This window comes from Sycon ciliatum, chromosome 1 (assembly GCF_964019385.1).
Source record: "Sycon ciliatum chromosome 1, ocSycCili1.1, whole genome shotgun sequence".
Lineage (NCBI taxonomy): Eukaryota > Metazoa > Porifera > Calcarea > Leucosolenida > Sycettidae > Sycon > Sycon ciliatum.
In genome coordinates this window covers 28036288-28053931 of record NC_088643.1, presented here as the reverse complement: position 1 = coordinate 28053931, position 17644 = coordinate 28036288, and the positions used below count along the sequence as shown (strand labels likewise).

The 17644-nt window shown below is 49.1% G+C and overlaps 2 protein-coding genes across 5 annotated transcripts; both read right to left on the bottom strand.

The window, feature by feature from the left end:
• Positions 1–3998: 3998 nt before the first annotated feature.
• Positions 3999–16172, bottom strand: LOC135806920 (uncharacterized). 4 transcript variants are annotated; one of them, XR_010551344.1, is made up of 5 exons: positions 15841–16172; positions 13336–13437; positions 11173–11246; positions 10273–10337; positions 3999–4588 (listed from the first exon to the last, which is right to left on the bottom strand). XR_010551344.1 is itself a non-coding variant. In XM_065321076.1 (5 exons), exons 1-4 carry the CDS (start codon positions 15948–15950, stop codon positions 10280–10282), a joined length of 453 nt encoding a protein of 150 aa, XP_065177148.1. In that variant the 5' UTR covers positions 15951–16172; the 3' UTR covers positions 3999–4588; positions 10273–10279. The 4 variants fall into 4 exon arrangements, 3 of the variants coding, with proteins under 3 accessions (XP_065177148.1, XP_065177149.1, XP_065177150.1); XM_065321076.1 differs by lacking the exon at positions 11173–11246 and adding an exon at positions 10734–10916; XM_065321077.1 differs by lacking the exon at positions 11173–11246.
• Positions 4085–7842, bottom strand: LOC135825972 (uncharacterized). The gene is made up of 5 exons (XM_065338642.1): positions 7656–7842; positions 6985–7357; positions 6017–6884; positions 4534–4588; positions 4085–4110 (listed from the first exon to the last, which is right to left on the bottom strand). Exons 1-5 carry the CDS (start codon positions 7840–7842, stop codon positions 4085–4087), a joined length of 1509 nt encoding a protein of 502 aa, XP_065194714.1.
• Positions 16173–17644: the final 1472 nt, after the last annotated feature.

Below are 17644 nucleotides of genomic sequence, written 5' to 3'. Positions count from 1 at the left end.
GGGGTTACTATGAAGGAGGGGGAGGGGGGGGGGGGGAGGTCCGGGGGCAAAGCCCCCGGATGATGCATTTTAATTTTTTTTCATCCTACTGATATTTGGCTATAATGATGTGGCAAGACTGGTAGAAAGGAAAAGGACATATGGATATGAGTTAAGAGTAACTGTCCACCACTGTAACTAGATACTACAGTAAAAAAATGCAACAGCTAGGCACAAAACTGACAGAGTGCTGAGACATTCGACGACCTGACTCCTAGCTTCAACACATCTCCGTAGCGCTAACCAACAGCCTTCCAACTTGGAAGGTTCAAGGTTAAAAGGAGAGACCATAGAGGGGAAGGTAAGCGCAACGAAAATGAGCACAAGCTAGTAGTTGAAGCTACAGTCCCACAGGAACAAGACATGTTGAGTGTTACTGGACGATGACGAAACCAGTATTACCTTTCCCTCTTTGGTCTCTCCTTAACACTACGGAGATGTGTTGAAGCCAGGAGTCGGGTCGTCAACTGTTTTAGTGCCTAGTTGTTGCACTTTCTGACTGTATTTAGTATATAGTGACAGTTACTCTACACTCATATCCATACGTCCTTTTCCTTTCTACATTAATTTTATTATTGCCATATTGGCTCAACATCCGAGTTTCAAAGAGCTTTTAGTGGACGACTTAATCCATTTTCGGCAATACTTACAACGATCCAATCAGTCATATTGTAGATCAGGCTATGCTGTGGGTAAGTGTACTACTGGCCTTGTATGGCTTATTGTTTGCCAGCGAGTATTTGGCATCATCTACTAGTATTCACTCGTTTGACAGCCAAAGAGTATTTGTGTGGGAGGCTGGGAGTCTCGCACCTGACTGTCAAGTTGCGCCTGAAGGTCACTAAGACGCGGCCATATACGGTGGAGCCGTCGCAGTTCCATCTACTGTCGACAAAACATGCCCGGTATTGGCTATTCCGGTACATAACAGCCCATGCCTGTAGCACTAAGCCTGTGTTCACTTTTGCCAAAGGGATCCACCTTACTCGGCCTTATTTAAATAAGATACTCTGTCACGCTCTCAACTGTTATCAGGTTAGCTCCCGCTCCATGCCCATTGTTGGAGCGACAGTCCTGGAATCCAGAGTTGCAAGTGAGGTGGTGATACGGCAAGCTGACGGTGGCAAAGTACGGCTTAAAAGCTCTACATCTGGCAAGTGGCCGGCATACCACCCCAATGGACATCGGAACAGTACACGTAGAGTAGCATCTCTACGTGACAGGGTATGAGCGCAAGTGAGTTCTTATGCTCTACTAATGTGCATTGATTCTGTGACTATAGTTGGTGTACAGATCTCATCACATGTGCCTTAGGCGGGATTTGCTATTGTCACTGGAAAATTCAGCCCTAACAAACAGTGTGATGGATGAATTTGACTCCAGGTATCTGCTTTTGGGAATGCCATGTATGCATGTCTGGCGTGCTACTGCTATAATGTTGTGGCAGCAGCATTTTGGTGCGATGGACTGTTCTTGTAACGGTGTACCTACCTATTTGCTATTGCCGGATGCCGTGTTTTGTCAGTTGTGCCTGTTTCAAGGTGCCAGGCCAGCTTGTGTTGGTGCGTTCCCGTTAAGTTGCCAGGGCACCATATTTGTAACGGCGTTCCCGTTTTGCTGTTGTGGGGCTGTGTTTGTATCGGTGTGTTCCCGTTGAAGTTGACGGGGCACCACGTTAGTGGATTGTGCCTGTTTGAAGTTGCCAGGCCAATCCTGTAACGCACACCCGTTTGCTGATAATTGGGGACATGTTTGTCCCTTTTGCTCGAGATTCACATGGCTGCGCCAGGTGCCTTGTGCAGATTAGACTGTTATCTGGCACTAGTCTTGATCTGTTTTATTCAGATTCAGATAAGCTATTGTTTCTATACGAGAAAATCTGTGGGTGCACATCCAATTCATTTGCAGATTTGCGTGCTTCTCCTGCAACGGGCGTTTACATGGTACATGGTGTGTGGGCGTTTGTGTGGTGTTTTCATGCTGTACAGGCCAGTATTGCCAAGCACTGGGGACCTTTGGCAATCTGAAGAATGTTTTGTCCGAGAATCGATCCTTGGATTTGTGGCGTTGCAGTTGTGGTGCTCCCGACCCTCTTGCGCGATGGCCGCGGAGACTTGGCGAAAAGGTTCGAGACATACAGCATCTCAATATCTTCCACCACAATCAGTACATCAGCACCACCATCGCGTGTAGCGACATCAGCAATAGAAGACGCACATGATATCATTCCCCCTTAGCGAAGACCCGGGAATACCTGAGAAGATGTTAGCCGCGACTTTACTGGAAAAGTCGTCGGTGACAACGGCACTCCCTGTTTTAGCTGCATGCAGTTAGGCCTCTCAACAAGTGTACCCAAAGTTTTCAAGCTAATACACAAGCAAATTCACTAGGGTCCGAGTATATTTTCCTACACCTCTCCCTGTTTGTTGTTGTTATTTCTGCATTCAAATTGTTTGTGTACCTGTACATTTATTACAGTAGAGCCACGCATCCACGGCTGTTGCTTGCAAGGGGTCAGGCTCGTTAGTTATACAAAACCTTTCAGCAATCTGGCCTTAGGCTTAGTTCCTTGACTTCTCGTACCACTTTCTTAGATGCACATCCCACTGGATAGTGAGCAATACGTGTGTAGCAGAATCTGTATTCCAGAAAAGCAGAGACTTGAGTCTATTGACACTGCGTTTCTTTTTAAAACGTTATTGGCTGTTCCTAGAGGTATACACGTACATTCCTGGGTCCCACGTTCTGTGACGCCCGGCTGTATTCGTGGTGCATCAACAATTTTTAATTTTGTGCACTCGTGAAAACCTGCCTGAGGCTGTGAGGCTGCAGAGTGTTGACTGTGTTTTGCTTTAAAAAAACCATCAGGTCTCCCCAGATTTTCTAGTCTGGCCCTGAATTTTGCCACTCTTCGGTTTCAAAACCTAGTGTGGTGGAAAGCCTAGCAGTGTTGTGTGTGTATTTTGTACAGTGCTGGCCAGAGAAATCCAACCTCGTTAATAAAGTAGCGCCCCGTCCGAGAGCATAGACCGGTCCCCCGTCCGAGAGCATAGACCGGTCCAGGGCTGCGTAGCGTCCGGCGCAATTTGATTCATAAGGTTGGATTTGTTTGGCCAGCACTGTAGTTAGAAGTAGGTCCTCTGTTTGTGCGCAATTGTGGTCGTCGCAGTGGCAGTAGTGGGTGAGGGGTAGACTCAGTTGCCACGAGGATGGGGTATACATGATGGTGTATACAATCATGTAGTTGAATGTTACTTCGGGCTTAGACCCAGAGGTTCTTGCAATGATGACCCCGGGATGTACATGTATCATTCAGCTACCGTTGTCATAATGGCACTAGTTGATAGAACACCTGTATAAGTACAGGCTGTTTATCTAGCATTTTCCAAAATAGCACTCCGTACGGCGAGGCTGCAGCCGTTTTGCATGCAACGTTGTATGTGTTGATCGGTTGACAGCATGTGACAAAGCCGAGGACACACTAGTGTATCAGGAGCACTGTTTTTTAACACAGTGCGTCCCCCGCCTTGTAACATGCTGTCAACCGATCAACATGTTAATTTATCAAACAAGGCTTACCTATACCAACATTATACATGTAGGGCTGTGCATGCTTTCAAAATTCTTCCTTGTTGAAGTAGAATATCGTGCTCGTGGGGGCTTTAGTAGTTCCTTTGCCAGATGTTCTATGCGTATCTCAATGACTTACCAGTTTCAGCACTCGGGCAAGGCACATTCGGGCCTACACATGTAGCCTTGAATTCTGGCTTGGAGGCATTATTTATCTATTTTCATGGCTGCTAGGTTCATCCTTAGTTGAGAGTTATTTCTCCGTGATTCGCTGATGAGTCCACAAAGGACGAAACAGCTAGACAGTACTAGTGCTGTCCCCAGATCGTGTATTCTAAATCCATAATACTGATGCTCAATCTCCGGACAGCTGTTTCAGCCTTTTTAGGTCCCATCAGTGGAGCTCAGAGCGGGAGGTTAAACAAATGGCAATACGGTCTATATGAAATGAACAAAAAAGCAATTTGAAAATGGCTCAAAGCATCAAAGTCAGCGAGCTATCTGCAAGACACGTACAAAGAGAGCTTTGCACGAAGGCAGATCCTTATTACATATACCTTTGACACTAACCAAAAAGAGTGCTCAATCAAGTCAACGCAAGGCAGCGTAATGCGGTGATTGAGTCTATAAAAAGCTATAGTGACATGTAGCCAGGCCCCCGGCACAATAAGCTGACTTGCATCATGCTAAAATCGTTCACACAAATCTCTTATAATAATTATTATATAGATTGCAGGATAGGGTGGTTGCACCAGGAAGTGCTGTCTCTGCGATAGTGGGACCAGCCAAGATTGCAGTACATTCATCCACCATCAATCCAGCACTTCATTGGCCAACGCCCTCGATACACCAGCATGATTTCCGGAGTTATTACCATTCATCAAGACTCTCGCATTATTACTATTTATTAGCCACCATACATACCTTTCGGGAAGTCGTGTTGGAAGCAGAATGCTCGGAGAGCAGAGCTGAGTGAGATCTGCATACAGTAACACAGCGACAATGAATCACATGAACAGAAGGAAGCAGTCGTATCCGTACACATCTGAATATGCGCTGATGGGAGGAAAATCCGTGCGACAAAGAGGATCGTGCTATGCAGGTGTATGTCTTACCCGGGTACGTACTAAGTGAGTTCCACCATACGTATATAATTGTATTGCAATTGAATCACTTGACTGACTGGAGCCAAAAATATCAATTGGCACTTACTCCGGTTACCCGAATGTTTCGGTACCACTATCATTAGGCTTGTTGCAATCGAACCAAGTCATAGTTGAGTCATTTTCAATGCGTTAGGTGTTACCTGACGTGCCCACTGCATCAGCCGCTATGTCAGATTCCACCAGGCATGCACCAAACCAGGCGCAATGCGCACACTGATGATGGTGGTTGTCACACAACGAGCAGTAGTAAAAGTGAAAGGACTTTTTGCATGTGATTTTGTTGTAATTTGTGCCAGTCGAATTGTCTCAGTGTAACTAGTTTATCGTTAGCTTTCTAGTTTGTTTATACAAAAGAGAAAGACCAACGAACTACAAGTTACGCTATACTGTCCACTAACACCACCAGTTACTAAACAATCAGCTCATGCGATAGCATTGCACGACACTGAACAGCTCTAGCACATCTTGGATGCGCACTCCAACAGCCTTGTGGACGACGACCGTCACTGGAGAATCGGTCCGTCGCTCCACCAGCCCGGCGGCACAGTGGACAGTGCCTTGGGGGTGTCAGCCATGGATCAGGCTGATAAGGACGTGGTGGAGACGGAAATGATGTTTGCAAGGAAGAGGGATGATATGCGTATGTGCTCTCCACCAATTGTTGAAGCAACAGTCCGGCAGTGGAAAGTCGGCAAGGTTAAGATAAGTGACCAACTGGGTGAAAGTACACCAAATGTGGCCCATCTCTTGAATGGTGCGGACCACGGCAAGGACCTGAAGTTGAAGGTCGTCAATGGCAACACCGCATGGTCGACATCAATGGGAACATCAAGCCATCAAGTTGGTGGAACTATGGAATGTCCGTCGCAGGCTGCAGCGACAGGGTAACGCGCCCAGGGAAGAGTACAGCGACGATGATCAGCTGTGTCTTGCACGCAGTCGTATTGATCGTGGCGTGCAGAACAACAGAGTCAGTTGCGGTATTCGTACATTTGTCTGTTTAGGATTGTGATCCCCAGGAAGTCCTTTGGTGAGGAGTGATGTCACGCAACGAGCAGTAGTCAAAGTGAAAGGACTTCTTGCATGTGATTTTTTTGTAATTTTGTAAGGTCTGGTGGCAGCACTTTCAGCTAGTAGTGGGTGATGGGCTGGCGGTGTCACGGACAACAATTACGGGCTTGACGAACGACATAATTATGGCGAGTCGATCTTTGGCCAGTTGCTGAGTTGGAGATCGTCACCGTAGACCCAGAAATCTGGTCCACGGTCCAGGGGTTGGGATCCCACTGTGGTGAGAGCTTGTGTGCCTGCTCATTGAGGCGTAAGACGCGCTGACCAGGAGTGAGGATGGGGGCGTTTGACCGGCGGGTGGCATTGGCAGCGTCGCACTGGGATTGGCGGAATTGCTGGTCACGGTGGGCAGCTGAAGGCAAGTCTGGTGCGGCTGCCGTAATGCAGGGTATGCTGTCGCGGATGGGGCGACCAAACATGAGTGTTGCCGGTGCCTCGCGAGTGGCAGGGTGTGGCGTGGTGCGGTACGCTAGGAGCCATTGGTCTAATGCAACATTGATGTCTTTGCCAGCTAGTTTGGCAGTTCGCAGAACTTTGCCAATGGTACGGTTGAGGCACTCGACTGCTCCGTTTGCTTGTGGCCACAAAGGAGGGGTGTGGCGGTGCTGGATAGCGTGTTGCGCGAGGAAATCAGCAAAAGCCGGAGAACGGAACTGAGGACCGTTGTCCGAGACTAGCTCTTCGGGCAAGCCAAACATGGATAATGTAGAGCGCAGAGCTTTAAAAACACCGGCCGTAGTGGGTGTCGTGCTGAACACGTTGATGACCGGGTAGCGAGTCAACTGGTCGATAGTGGCAAGCAGGTGCTGACCGTTTGGCATGGGTCCGTATAAATCGACGAAGACTCGTTGCCACGGCTTGGTGGACGGTGGTGTGGGCACGGACTCCCGGACGTAGGGGTGTCGTTGAGAGAGTTGCTTGGCACGGAATACATTGCCGGCAGAGTGCTTCGGCTTCAGTCGCCATGTTGGGCCACCAAACCTCGCTATTGAGCCGTTGCTTGGTGCGGACAATACCTTGGTGGCCCGCATGTGTAAGCTGCAGGGTAAGCCGTTGGAGGGCCGTGGGAATGACGAGACGGTCGTTGCGGAGTAGTAGACCGTCACTCTCAGACAGTTCATGGCGGAGGGCAAAGTACGGGCGGACCGTGGTGTGGTTGGAATCCCAGCGGCCAGATTGCAGAGAGGAAAGGATGGCTTGCAGTGTGGTGTCTGCGGTGGTGGCGTCCGCAATCTCCTCCAGAGCCAACGCATTCGGCTTAGCTGCTGTAGCTAGGGCATGTATGTACGCAGTGTCTTCCTGTGCGCCGATGTTTGGCAAGTCGGGATGAGGCTGCGGATTGCGACTGACGACGTCGGCCGGGTTTTCTGGGCCAGGCTTGTACTGGAGCTGGAAGCTGAGATCCTGCAGGCGAAGGACCATGCGCTCAATTTGTGGCGGAGGTCTCGATCCGACGGCCATGAGTTGCAGGAGCGGCTTGTGGTCGGTGACAACGGTGAACTGTGGATCACCTTGTCAAGTAGTGGTGAAAGCGAAGGCAGCCAAACTTGACACCCAATGCTTCCCGTTCAGTTTGAGAATATTGCTGCTCGACGCCGGAGAGTGCACGGCTGGCGAATGCTACAGGTGCATCGTGGCCGTTATCTTGGCGTTGACACAGGATTGCGCCGAGGCCAGTGGGCGATGCGTCGACATACAGTGATGTGTATCGCTTGCGGTCAAAGTATTGCAGCATGCAGTCTTCGGCGATGGCCTTCTTCAGTGCATCAAATGATTGCTGCTCAACATCAGGTCAACGCCAAACAGTACCTTTCTTAGTGAGAGCAGGAAGTGGTGTGGTGAGATCGGCCATGTTACGAATGTAACGGCGGAGGAAGTTGGTGAGACCCAGGAAACTCTGTATGTCGCTGACGCAAGATGGCGTAGAGAATGTAGCCACAGACTGCTGGTGGCTGGGAGAGGCGCGGATGCCCTTGTCGGAGTAGACGCTAGCCATGAACTCGAGCCGAGGCTTAAGGATGTGACATTTGTGACATTTGGCTCGGTTGAGTGTAACGTTGTGATCTTGGAGCCGCTGGAGGCAGGCGGCGAGTCGTCGGTTGTGCTCTTCGACGCTCTTACCAAAGTTGAAGATGTTGTCGTGGACGTTCTTCACACCGTCGAGGCCAGCGAGCCATGGTGTCCAGTGTGCGCTGTAGGATCTCGGATGCGGACCATACGCCCATGGGCAGACGTTTACAGTGCAAAACTGCGTAGCGACGTGACTCAGGGTGGCCTGGCTCTCCACAGCGGTAGCAGAGCGATGTGCTGGATTCCCGCTGGCCTGGAGCGCGAGTGGCGACTGGGGCAGACGGCTGGTGGAACGAGTTTGCAGCTGGATGTGGCGAAGACTGCATCGGTCGACGCGACGGAGTTGAAACAGTAGCAGGAGGCGGCTGTGTCCTTTTGTAGAACGGTGGCTGATGACGGAGGGCATTGATCGAGTCTTGTGTGCGCCGGAACGCCGTCGTCTGTTCCACTGACGCTTCAAATGCTCTGGCGGCCTTGAGTGCCTTGGCGAGATCAAGGGACGCAGTCTCCAGCAGTTTTCTGCGGAGTGGATCGGACGTGCATCCTGCCACAATTTGATCACAGAGAGCCACGTTCTTCTGGGCATCGTCGGCGAAGCTGCAGGTCGTTGCCGATGCCAGCAAACGAGTATAAAACGTGTCTAACCGTAGTAACGTTTCGCCAGGCTGCTGGGTGACCTGCCGGAAGTGGACGCGGGCCATGCTGGGGCTTTGCTTCGACTGAAAGTAGTCGGCGGCGGCGGTTATGAGGCCGTCGAGATCGTTGCCAGTGTTGGCTAACGTAGGGACGAGCTGCTGGATGTCCTTGCCGGCCACATACTGGAAAGTGTCTCTCTGGCGAGTGTCATTCGAGATGCCGGCTGCTGCGACATAGAGTCGGAAACACCGTTCCCAGGCAGGAAAATGGGCAGCAGTGTCGTAGAGACTGCTGTAGATCGGGAATGGCTCCGGAGGCGGTAGTGACAGTAGGGACATGGCGAGGATCAGGCGTTTCCTCGCAGCACCAATGTAATGTTGTTCTCTTGCTGTATTCCAAACAAGAACTAACTCGGAGCTCCGGAAAGCTCCGCAATAGTGAGGTTTTGCATTCCGAATTTCGGCTCGGCGTTCTTTGATCATTTGTCGAACATCAAAATGTCGAATTTTCGCACCGACGTTTGTTTTGCAAGTCGAAAATGATGTGTTTTGATTTCGTGAGCCCCAGCATCAGCAACGTCCTGTCCCGTGCTCCTTTTCTTGCTGATTCCGACAAACTTTGATCGCGCCCAAAGAGTTGAGGGCCAAACCTGCCTCCTCAGTCGCCTCAGAAAAACCAACTCCATGGCCAAGTCAAATTTTATGGGTATCGCCATAGTCTTTTCAGCCACACAGATGACGGTGAGGACACTCCAGGCGAAAGAGAGTAGACAGGCAGTGGAGAGGAGCAATCAGAGGTAGCTGACGATGCTGATGTTGTCAAAGACGCCTGAGAAGCCATGCCAATATAAGAAACCTCTTTGAATAAATCACGCGCTAGCGCTCTTCCACAAGAAAATTCATCCAAAAAATATGTTCGGCAAAGTGAGCTTTTTCCGAACAAACATGCCGCATCTTCATGTGCATTTTCGACCCCGCTCCCGCGTGCCGAATCTTTTGCCGAATTTCGGAATGCAAAACCTCACTAATATGATGCCAACAGAATGTAATGGTGTGCGTGCATGCGTACAGAGTCGGTGCGTACTGACTGTCAGCACAGGTGTGGAAAGCAGCATATGTAAATGGATAGGAGCACAAACGGTGCCGCGTGCATATATGTGTCGGTAGAGCATGAGACTCTTAATCTCAGGGTCGTGGGTTTGAGCCCCACGTTGGGCGCCAAATGTCGTCTCGGTTGGAGAACGAGCTGCCTCCACTATACCCTCGCCACGCCACACATCAAACGGACTAATCAAGTGGTTTTTCTCTAGAGCTAGAGAGAGAGCTATTCATTACTACACTTCAGGAAATGACGGGAGAACTGACAACTGATATGGCGAAAGGAAACATGATATCGGAAAGTGGTGCCCTCCTCAGCACAAAAAGCGGCGTACTCGATATCATATCAGCACAAAAAAGTGCACGTGTCAGCAATACAACAAAGCAGCGCAGCAGCATGTACGGGTCAGCAGCACAGAGACACAAATACAGCAGCAGGTACGACAAAGAGACAACACGTGCAGCCACATGTACAACATATGGGTGTGACAGTCCATATATGTACGTGTGAACACTACACACGATGAGAACATGCAAAGTATGGAGACCCAGACTGTGTGGTCAGCAGGACACAGCCCGTACAGGATGGAAAAGACAACTAAACGTGATAAAGCACCACGTACCGGCGGACTAGTCGACGCTGATGGGAAAAGTGGCACCCCCTGAGGCAGCTACGGATGCTAGAACTCTACAGCCAGACCAACACCAACATAAAACAAAAAGGTACACCACACCAGGAAGCAAGTCAAATAAAGATGTGTGAACAACAGCCACACACCACAGAAAAGCATACAGAACAAAAACTCAATTACCGACACAATAGACACTGCAAAATCCAAACAGGAGGAAAATACTAACTCCCTGAGGACACTGAGCATGAGGCAAACGAGCAAGCAACCTCTTGCCGATGTTCCACCGTGTAACAACAACCGCGCTGGCCACCGGACTGTATGGTAGGGGTATTACACCTGGACCTCAAGACCAACGGGCGAAGGACAGCAGGCCGGGCCCAGGTAAATACAATGAGGAGCACTGTATACAACTACAGAAATAACCCAAACCCATGCCAATCCGACCAACATACCTTCCCTGCGCATCCATTCCTAGTGTACGGGTCTGAAAGATGGAGCGCTTGTATACACGGGCCCGGAAAGCCTGCTTCGGCCGCTCGGCAGCAGCTTCGTAGTGGTGGTCAAGGGTCGAAAACCGACGGATACGGATCAACTCCCCAGTGAACACACCTTTGCCCATACTACAGGGGTGGTTACTACCGGCAAGCAGATACAGGAAACGATTGGTGAACTTGAAATGAGGCTTCACCGCCATGTATCCCTTACTACGGAAAACTGTGGTGTCCAGGAAATCAATGCCATCATGTGCCAGTTCATGAGAAAACTTGAGGGCCGAACACTTATTAATCCTGTCTAAAGTGCGCTGAACTTGACCTTCGCAACCATGCAATTATAAAGCGTCTATAAACCTGAACCTCTAAACCCTCCCCCTCTAAGATCGGCAAAATGTACCGCTTCTCCAAATACAGCATAACAATGTCGGCATAGACCACTGCTGCAGGCGAACCCATGGCAGTCCCTTGGATCTGCCGAAACACATCGTTACCATACACGAACTCATTTTTCTTCCGAATGACTGACATCAAGGAAGCCACTGCTGTTAATAACCATGTACGAAGGGCGAGGGGCGTCCACCTTGTACACCTGTGTGTGATATACCACGACAACCAAGCTCGTTGGGGATGTTGGTGTAGTAAAGGCTGGTCACATCTATACTCAATTATAAATGATCGTCCCGCACAGGCAAACCTTCTACCAAGTCAGTGATGAAATCCGCAGTTGAGGTCAGAACAGTACTTTCCTCACATACATACGGGTTCAGTAGAAAGTCAGTGAACTCAGCGGGAAAGTAGCCAGGACTATTTAGATTAACAATAGGCCTAACCTTCAGGACCCAGGGCTTATGTGTGTCTCCTGAAAACGGGCATGCGCCCCCGGTGCGACTAAGAACAGTGACATATATTAGTGGGCATACGATGCTCAATGCGATGCCTAGTCATGGTGAGTAAACAATTGACTCGGGTCGCTCATACGAAGTCTCAACACAGCCTTGAGCCTGTTGGTTGCCATCGGCAGTCTCGCCGCATGCTCATCTAGCCCCTCAGGCAAAAAAAAACAGTCATTTATAATGTTTGGCATTGTGATGCTGGGCACGACCTATATCATCATAGTGAGATCAGTCCAGGACTACTATCACAATAGACTGCCTTTGAATATGCCTGAGTCTGATCGCGTTCTAGCTCCCAAACTATGTGCTGCATGTGTACACTCCGCCTATGGTTAGTCTACTCCAGAACAACGCCTGGAGAGGTTCATTGGGGGCATGATGTCCCCCCCCCATCCCCCCCCCCCCCCTCGCCCCCTGAACCTGAAGTACCGGTATTGCCCCCCCCCCCCCCCTCCCCAAACAAATTATAGGACACAGATGGAGCACTGGGGAGCACGTAGCAGTAGGCAAAGTTGACGATGCCAGTGCAGACACGGCCTGACCTCGGTCACCACACTGGCACCGTATAGTCTCCAAGGGACATACATACCAGAGAACACACAGAATGGGAGTATATAGTGCTATCTCGGTGGATAGACAACCCCCTATACACAAAATATGTATAGGATATTGACCAAGACGAGGTCTATATGGGAAATATAGGCCGAGTAAAAGACCGAGGTCCGCCGAGGTCTTTTACGAGGCCTATATTTCCCATATAGACCGAAGTCGAGGTCAATATCTTATTTATCACGATTCCTTTGCCATAACCCCAAAATTTGAACCTTTAGGAGCTATTTTAAAATTTTTAGTATAGCATTTGTACTATAGTGTACATAGGATGTTGCCTATTTTGGGTACAAGCCTGTAGGAACAACAGAGTTCAGCATCTGCAGCACAGTGGCTGGGTGGTATAAGGGGTTGCTTGAGATTCATACTGCTGTGAGTTCAAATCCTGCTTGTTCTCTTCCTTTGTCTTCTTTCTTTCAATTTCACTTTTTGAAGTGGAGAGAAAAATTCTAAGTCTCTCCAAAGTCGAAAGATTACAATGCCTAAGTGGTCGATATAAGCGGTCGATATTGCGGCGATATGGGTAATATAGGACCAGTCAAGGATCACGAGAATTAGTGGAGGTCGATATAGAAGAGTGATAACTACTGATAGAGTTCTGTGTAGACCCTATGTGCACATATGTGTGGATGAGTACTGGTAAACGGACAGCTAACCCTAGTCTAAGTAAAATAAAGGTAGAATGTAGACCCTGGGCAAAAAAATAAGTAAATAAAAATATTGACTAGTTTGAGGGAAAGACACAAACGGGAAAAGTCTGAAGAAAAAATTGACTGTCACCAAAAAAATAATAATAGCTACACACACGAGGGAACTCGGATGGAGAGCCAAGGATAAAAATTGAAAAAGAGGACCATCAGTTTACGAGTTATCCGTTTTGTCCAACACTAACGGATATAAACGTGATGCAGCTAAGCATCAGGTCGTTGAATGTCAGGATCTCATCAGTCAGTTTTTGTGCTAATTGTTGCACATTTTGACTCAGCAGCATTCTGCATATAACCGTTAGTGTTGGACAAAACGGATAACTTGTAAACATGAGGAACACTCATCCTTACCCAAGTCCCAACGTCAGCACTCGGCGCTGCTCCGAACCAAGAGGGACACTGGAGAGATCGGCCATCAGCTCCTCTCTTGTCCTGCGATCAAATCGCCTAATGCTAAAACACAAGAAGATAGGAAAGGCAAGTAGAATAAATAAATCAATAAAATAATAAACAACAAAACAAGTTTGAACAGCTGCAAACGTAATGGACGATCCGAACAAGACCAATGATATACCTAGCAATAAGTGTGCAGAGTGTGCAGCCCAAAGATAATCATCCCACGGCAAAGTTTATTGTTTCGGGCATAGACTCACAGTAACAGGCTCACCTTTGCTGCATCTCACACCGCTTCACACGGTAATCTACTGTATCACCATGGTAATTTCTGTTGCACATTGCTGCTTGTTTAACAAAACGCAGAAAACACACCGAATTTCCAGGAATTACCATGGTGATACGGTACTTTAGCTTGAACCTATTGTATGACGGGTTTTCTATGATTCATAATGACCCAGAGAGAAACTAAACCGGTATCGAATTCCAGTCAGCGACGCAATTCTTCTGAGGTGTAAAGTGACTTCAGGAATATGTTGCAGAAAACTGCGATGCATGCTGATTAGTTACTGTGCCCTATTGTGCACAATATACCAGGTGTGTTACTCAGGGATGAAGTAGATGCACACACGTGCCGTGCATCACGGCACAGGTTAGGTTTGCTACTAGCTGCTACAGTGTACTTGTGGTCCGAACTTGCACTCTACTCAACTCTGCATACGCAAAGAGTGCTGGTGCCGAAATGAACCAGAAGGGTGCTGAGTGGGACGCAACAACACTGACTCTGTATACCCATATACACAGATATGATAGGGTATGCAGTACCTGCTCTAAGATTTAACACAAACCGGGTACACGTCTACCTGGCACAACTCCTGCAACACTGGGCCAGAGCCAGATGCGTTCAAGTGCGGCTACTGTGTGTCAGGGAGTCGCAAACTTACTTTCGACTTCCTGATGTACATGATTGTACATGTACCGTAAAGTACCGCCAGAGCGCCCCGTCTCGCAAGAGCGCCCCACCTTGATTTTACAGCCAAGGGTAGAAAATCGTATGGCAGAATGCTACTAAGTTTGTACAATGTGAGAACCTTCGTGTACTAAGGTCACACTTGGTATGCTTTTATGTGGAGCTCGAAGGTAAACTGGGTACGGATTGACTGCACAATCTGCAATGTTTGTATAAGGTCCGTGTCGTATGACCTACAGACAGAAATCCACCTCCACAAGGCGGCCACGAAAGGACGAGATGGTGGGGCGCTCTGGCGGTACATGTATGAACGTACTCGCACTGGGCACTCTGGCCGCACGCATCTGCACGCGTATGCAGCCTGTCAGTGGCGGTATACCCTCGAAGTATAAAAAAAGTATAGTACTCGACAGGACTTCCGACCGGGTCGCAGGTAACCCAGTGTTCTTTTTCCAAAAGGTCCAAGTACTCACAAACAGGGTCACTGACCCGGCTCTGGAGCAGACGCTGGTAATCTAGGTCCAAGTTTGCTCGATTATTCTGACGCTTCATGTGCTTTCATAGCCAAGGTTTCTCACTTTCTTCGCAAGCTCTTTTAGTCTTGAGAGTTGACAACTGCTTGTGGTTGTGTTGGCAGAAAACATATCAGCTAATCTGACAACCGTCCAACCCCATTTTACTGGTAAGTAGTCAGCGAGTGGCTTTGATGGGGCCATACTAGAGGGGAAGTTACGCGGCATATTTGTGCTTCCTTTTTGAAAACACGTTCTCGCTCGAAGGGTTTCTAAACTTTATCCCTGCGCTCATTGATGGAGTTCATCGATGGAGTTGCCAGCGGCACTCTACAGAAGAACAATGTTGTCAAGTTTTTTATGAAAAATTGTCAAACATTTTCAAATTGCTATAAGTTTCGTTAGGGCCGGGTTCCACTGCGGCTCCGCAGCTCCGCTGCTCCACGGTACTTGGCTGCATGCAGCAGAGCGGCGCGGTTCCAGTGACACTCGCCATTCACGGTACCGCGATCGTGCTCGACGTTTTTTGATGACATTTAGCCTGCCTGAGCGCGCGTGAAATCCAAAAAAATCCTCGTGTTCTGGCCCATGCAACGAATTAAAATTCCCCCGAATATAACAATTAAGTGCGGGAAACAATGCAAGCCGTGACCGCGGCTTGCATTTTTTGTATCAAGCAGCGAAGCGAAAGCTGGTGATGAGCCGCGGCCTCGCTGGACCAGCTCGTAATGATGACGTTTCATGCCGTGGACGATGTGCGGCGGAGCGGCAGTGGAACCCAGCCCTTAGGCAAAGGAAATTTGTCATGAATTTGTTTATGCTGCATACATGGAGAGCTGCACACTCTGGCTTATGGACTCTCGCCTACAGTGTAGTCGTACTGCTAGTGTACTGGCATTACAGAAGACACGAAAAACGAGAACATATTATTTTATTATGGCGAGAAAGTAATTACTGGCTAAGAATTGCCCTAAGACTTACCGCTTCTCAGTGCTCCATACCAGGAAGTAGTACAATACCTCCTCCCTGCTCCATACGAGTGTTTTCTCCTCATTATTCTCTGCATCCTTTACCCCAGGAGTCTCGTCCATTTAGCGGCTCAAATGCTTGAGCTCCGGATAGCGGAAAATAGCTCGTCGTCCATTAGCGGCTCTAATAGTACCTGGTCTGAAGTGTCGCAGGCTAGCAACTATGATTTTTTCCAGGAGGGTAAGGGTTGCAAACCCAAAGAGACCCTAAGCTTCGTCTATCAAACAAAACAATTGCCCTAAAAATGGAAGAGGAAAAGAGTGAGCGAGCTGGTCTGAGCGCGCTACTTTTCAAAAAATAGAAGCTGAAAGCCATCAAAGTCAAAGCATTCTGACTAGCGCGTTTGTGTATGTCACGACTCACGAGCGCTAGCGCGCTAGTCCCAGCAAACGCTCGCAGGCCAGAGTTAGCGCTATTTGTGCTGTTTGCCGCACGCGGCAGCTGGATGGATCACGTGATCCAAGCTGACAAATAAGGTCCGATGGTTCAGCTACATTGAGCCACAAGCCTTCTTGTCTGTCCGTCTCCGTCTTGTCAAGAAATTATGTAGAACTCCCAGTTCAGTTTCGTTGTTGTGTGTGGCGGGTCGGATGGGCAGGGAGGCTGGGCCCCTGACGCCTCGACAACATGTGCGAGTGCACGAAAGTCATTGTAGCCTGGGATAGGGGAACATGTGCATGCACATGTATATGCACAATGTACGTCATGTACCTTGTACATGTATACATGACTGTCTATGCGTGAGTGTGGAAAATTTTCTAAGTCCAAGAAATTCTCCAACTCCCTATGGTGTAAACACGGAAAAGCCACGAGAAATTCACGGCGAACATCTTTCTTGCTGGTTCTTCTTGGAAACGGACAGAACTCAAAATTAGACAACTTTTGATGTACCGTACGACTCTGGGATCCGGTCTGGGAGGGTTCAAAAGGCGTACGGGAATTTTCGAAGGGTCGATAGATGATGCGGTGTGCAAGTGCAGTGCTACCTATGAGGGGAGGTGAAGGTGTTCGCGGCCGGGCTGTGGGAAATGTGCGTGCCCGTGCCGTATGGTCGAACACTCTCAATGCGTTGTATGCGCGCATCATTCACGCCTGGTGCTACTGGTGTATGGTCAGCTGCAGCTGTTGTTCTTTACAGCCAGCGGTACATCACGGTGCTTGTGCGTCGATGTGTGGATATTCGTGGAGAGGGTGACACCGACCAAACACCAACATATCACCTTTTCCTTGCAGTGCGATGCGCCATTGGCTTTGGGGAAGTGGCCCGTACCGGACTACATGCACACCCGTATATTATCCGTATATCCGTATATCCGTGTATCCCAATGGAAATGTCGAAGTTGCCACCTCTCTCACAAAAGGCCAAATACCTGACGGGGCTCGGTGTGAGTGGACCTCACTATAGGCAGGCAGGCAGGCGGGCGGAAATAGAGAACAATCAGAGCTGGCCCGGACCTGTTGCATCCCTACTACATCCCAATGTCCCTCTAAAAATTCCCAACAGGTCACCTCTCACAAACGGCCAAATCCATGACGGGGCCCGGTGTGAGGTGACCTCACCACAGGCAAGGGCGGAAATAGAGAAAAATCAGAGCTGGCTGGCCCAAACCTGTTGCATCTCACCATCTCTACATCCCACAAGCAGTTCCAAAGGGGTGGGCACTGCTCACAGTGGGCCAAATACCTGACGGGGCCCAGGTGACAGTTGATCACACCACGGGCAGAAACGGAAAAAGCGGGGAGATGGGAGAGATGG

What these genes read in the sequence shown, in the direction of transcription:
- LOC135825972 (XM_065338642.1), bottom strand. Translation starts at nt 7,842, where the DNA reads ATGGCTAGCGTCTACTCCGACAAGGGCATCCGCGCCTCTCCCAGCCAC. An exon ending in TCCTGCTCTCACTAAGAAAG is followed by an intron (nt 7,358 to 7,655) that starts GTACTGTTTGGC and finishes CTACTTGACAAG; the next exon opens with GTGATCCACAGTTCACCGTT. An exon ending in AACCACACCACGGTCCGCCC is followed by an intron (nt 6,885 to 6,984) that starts GTACTTTGCCCT and finishes CTTACCCTGCAG; the next exon opens with CTTACACATGCGGGCCACCA.
- LOC135806920 (XM_065321076.1), bottom strand. Translation starts at nt 15,950, where the DNA reads ATGGACGAGACTCCTGGGGTAAAGGATGCAGAGAATAATGAGGAGAAA. An exon ending in GTATGGAGCACTGAGAAGCG is followed by an intron (nt 13,438 to 15,840) that starts GTAAGTCTTAGG and finishes CTTGTGTTTTAG; the next exon opens with CATTAGGCGATTTGATCGCA. An exon ending in GGAATGGATGCGCAGGGAAG is followed by an intron (nt 10,338 to 10,733) that starts GTATGTTGGTCG and finishes GTCTGGCTGTAG; the next exon opens with AGTTCTAGCATCCGTAGCTG.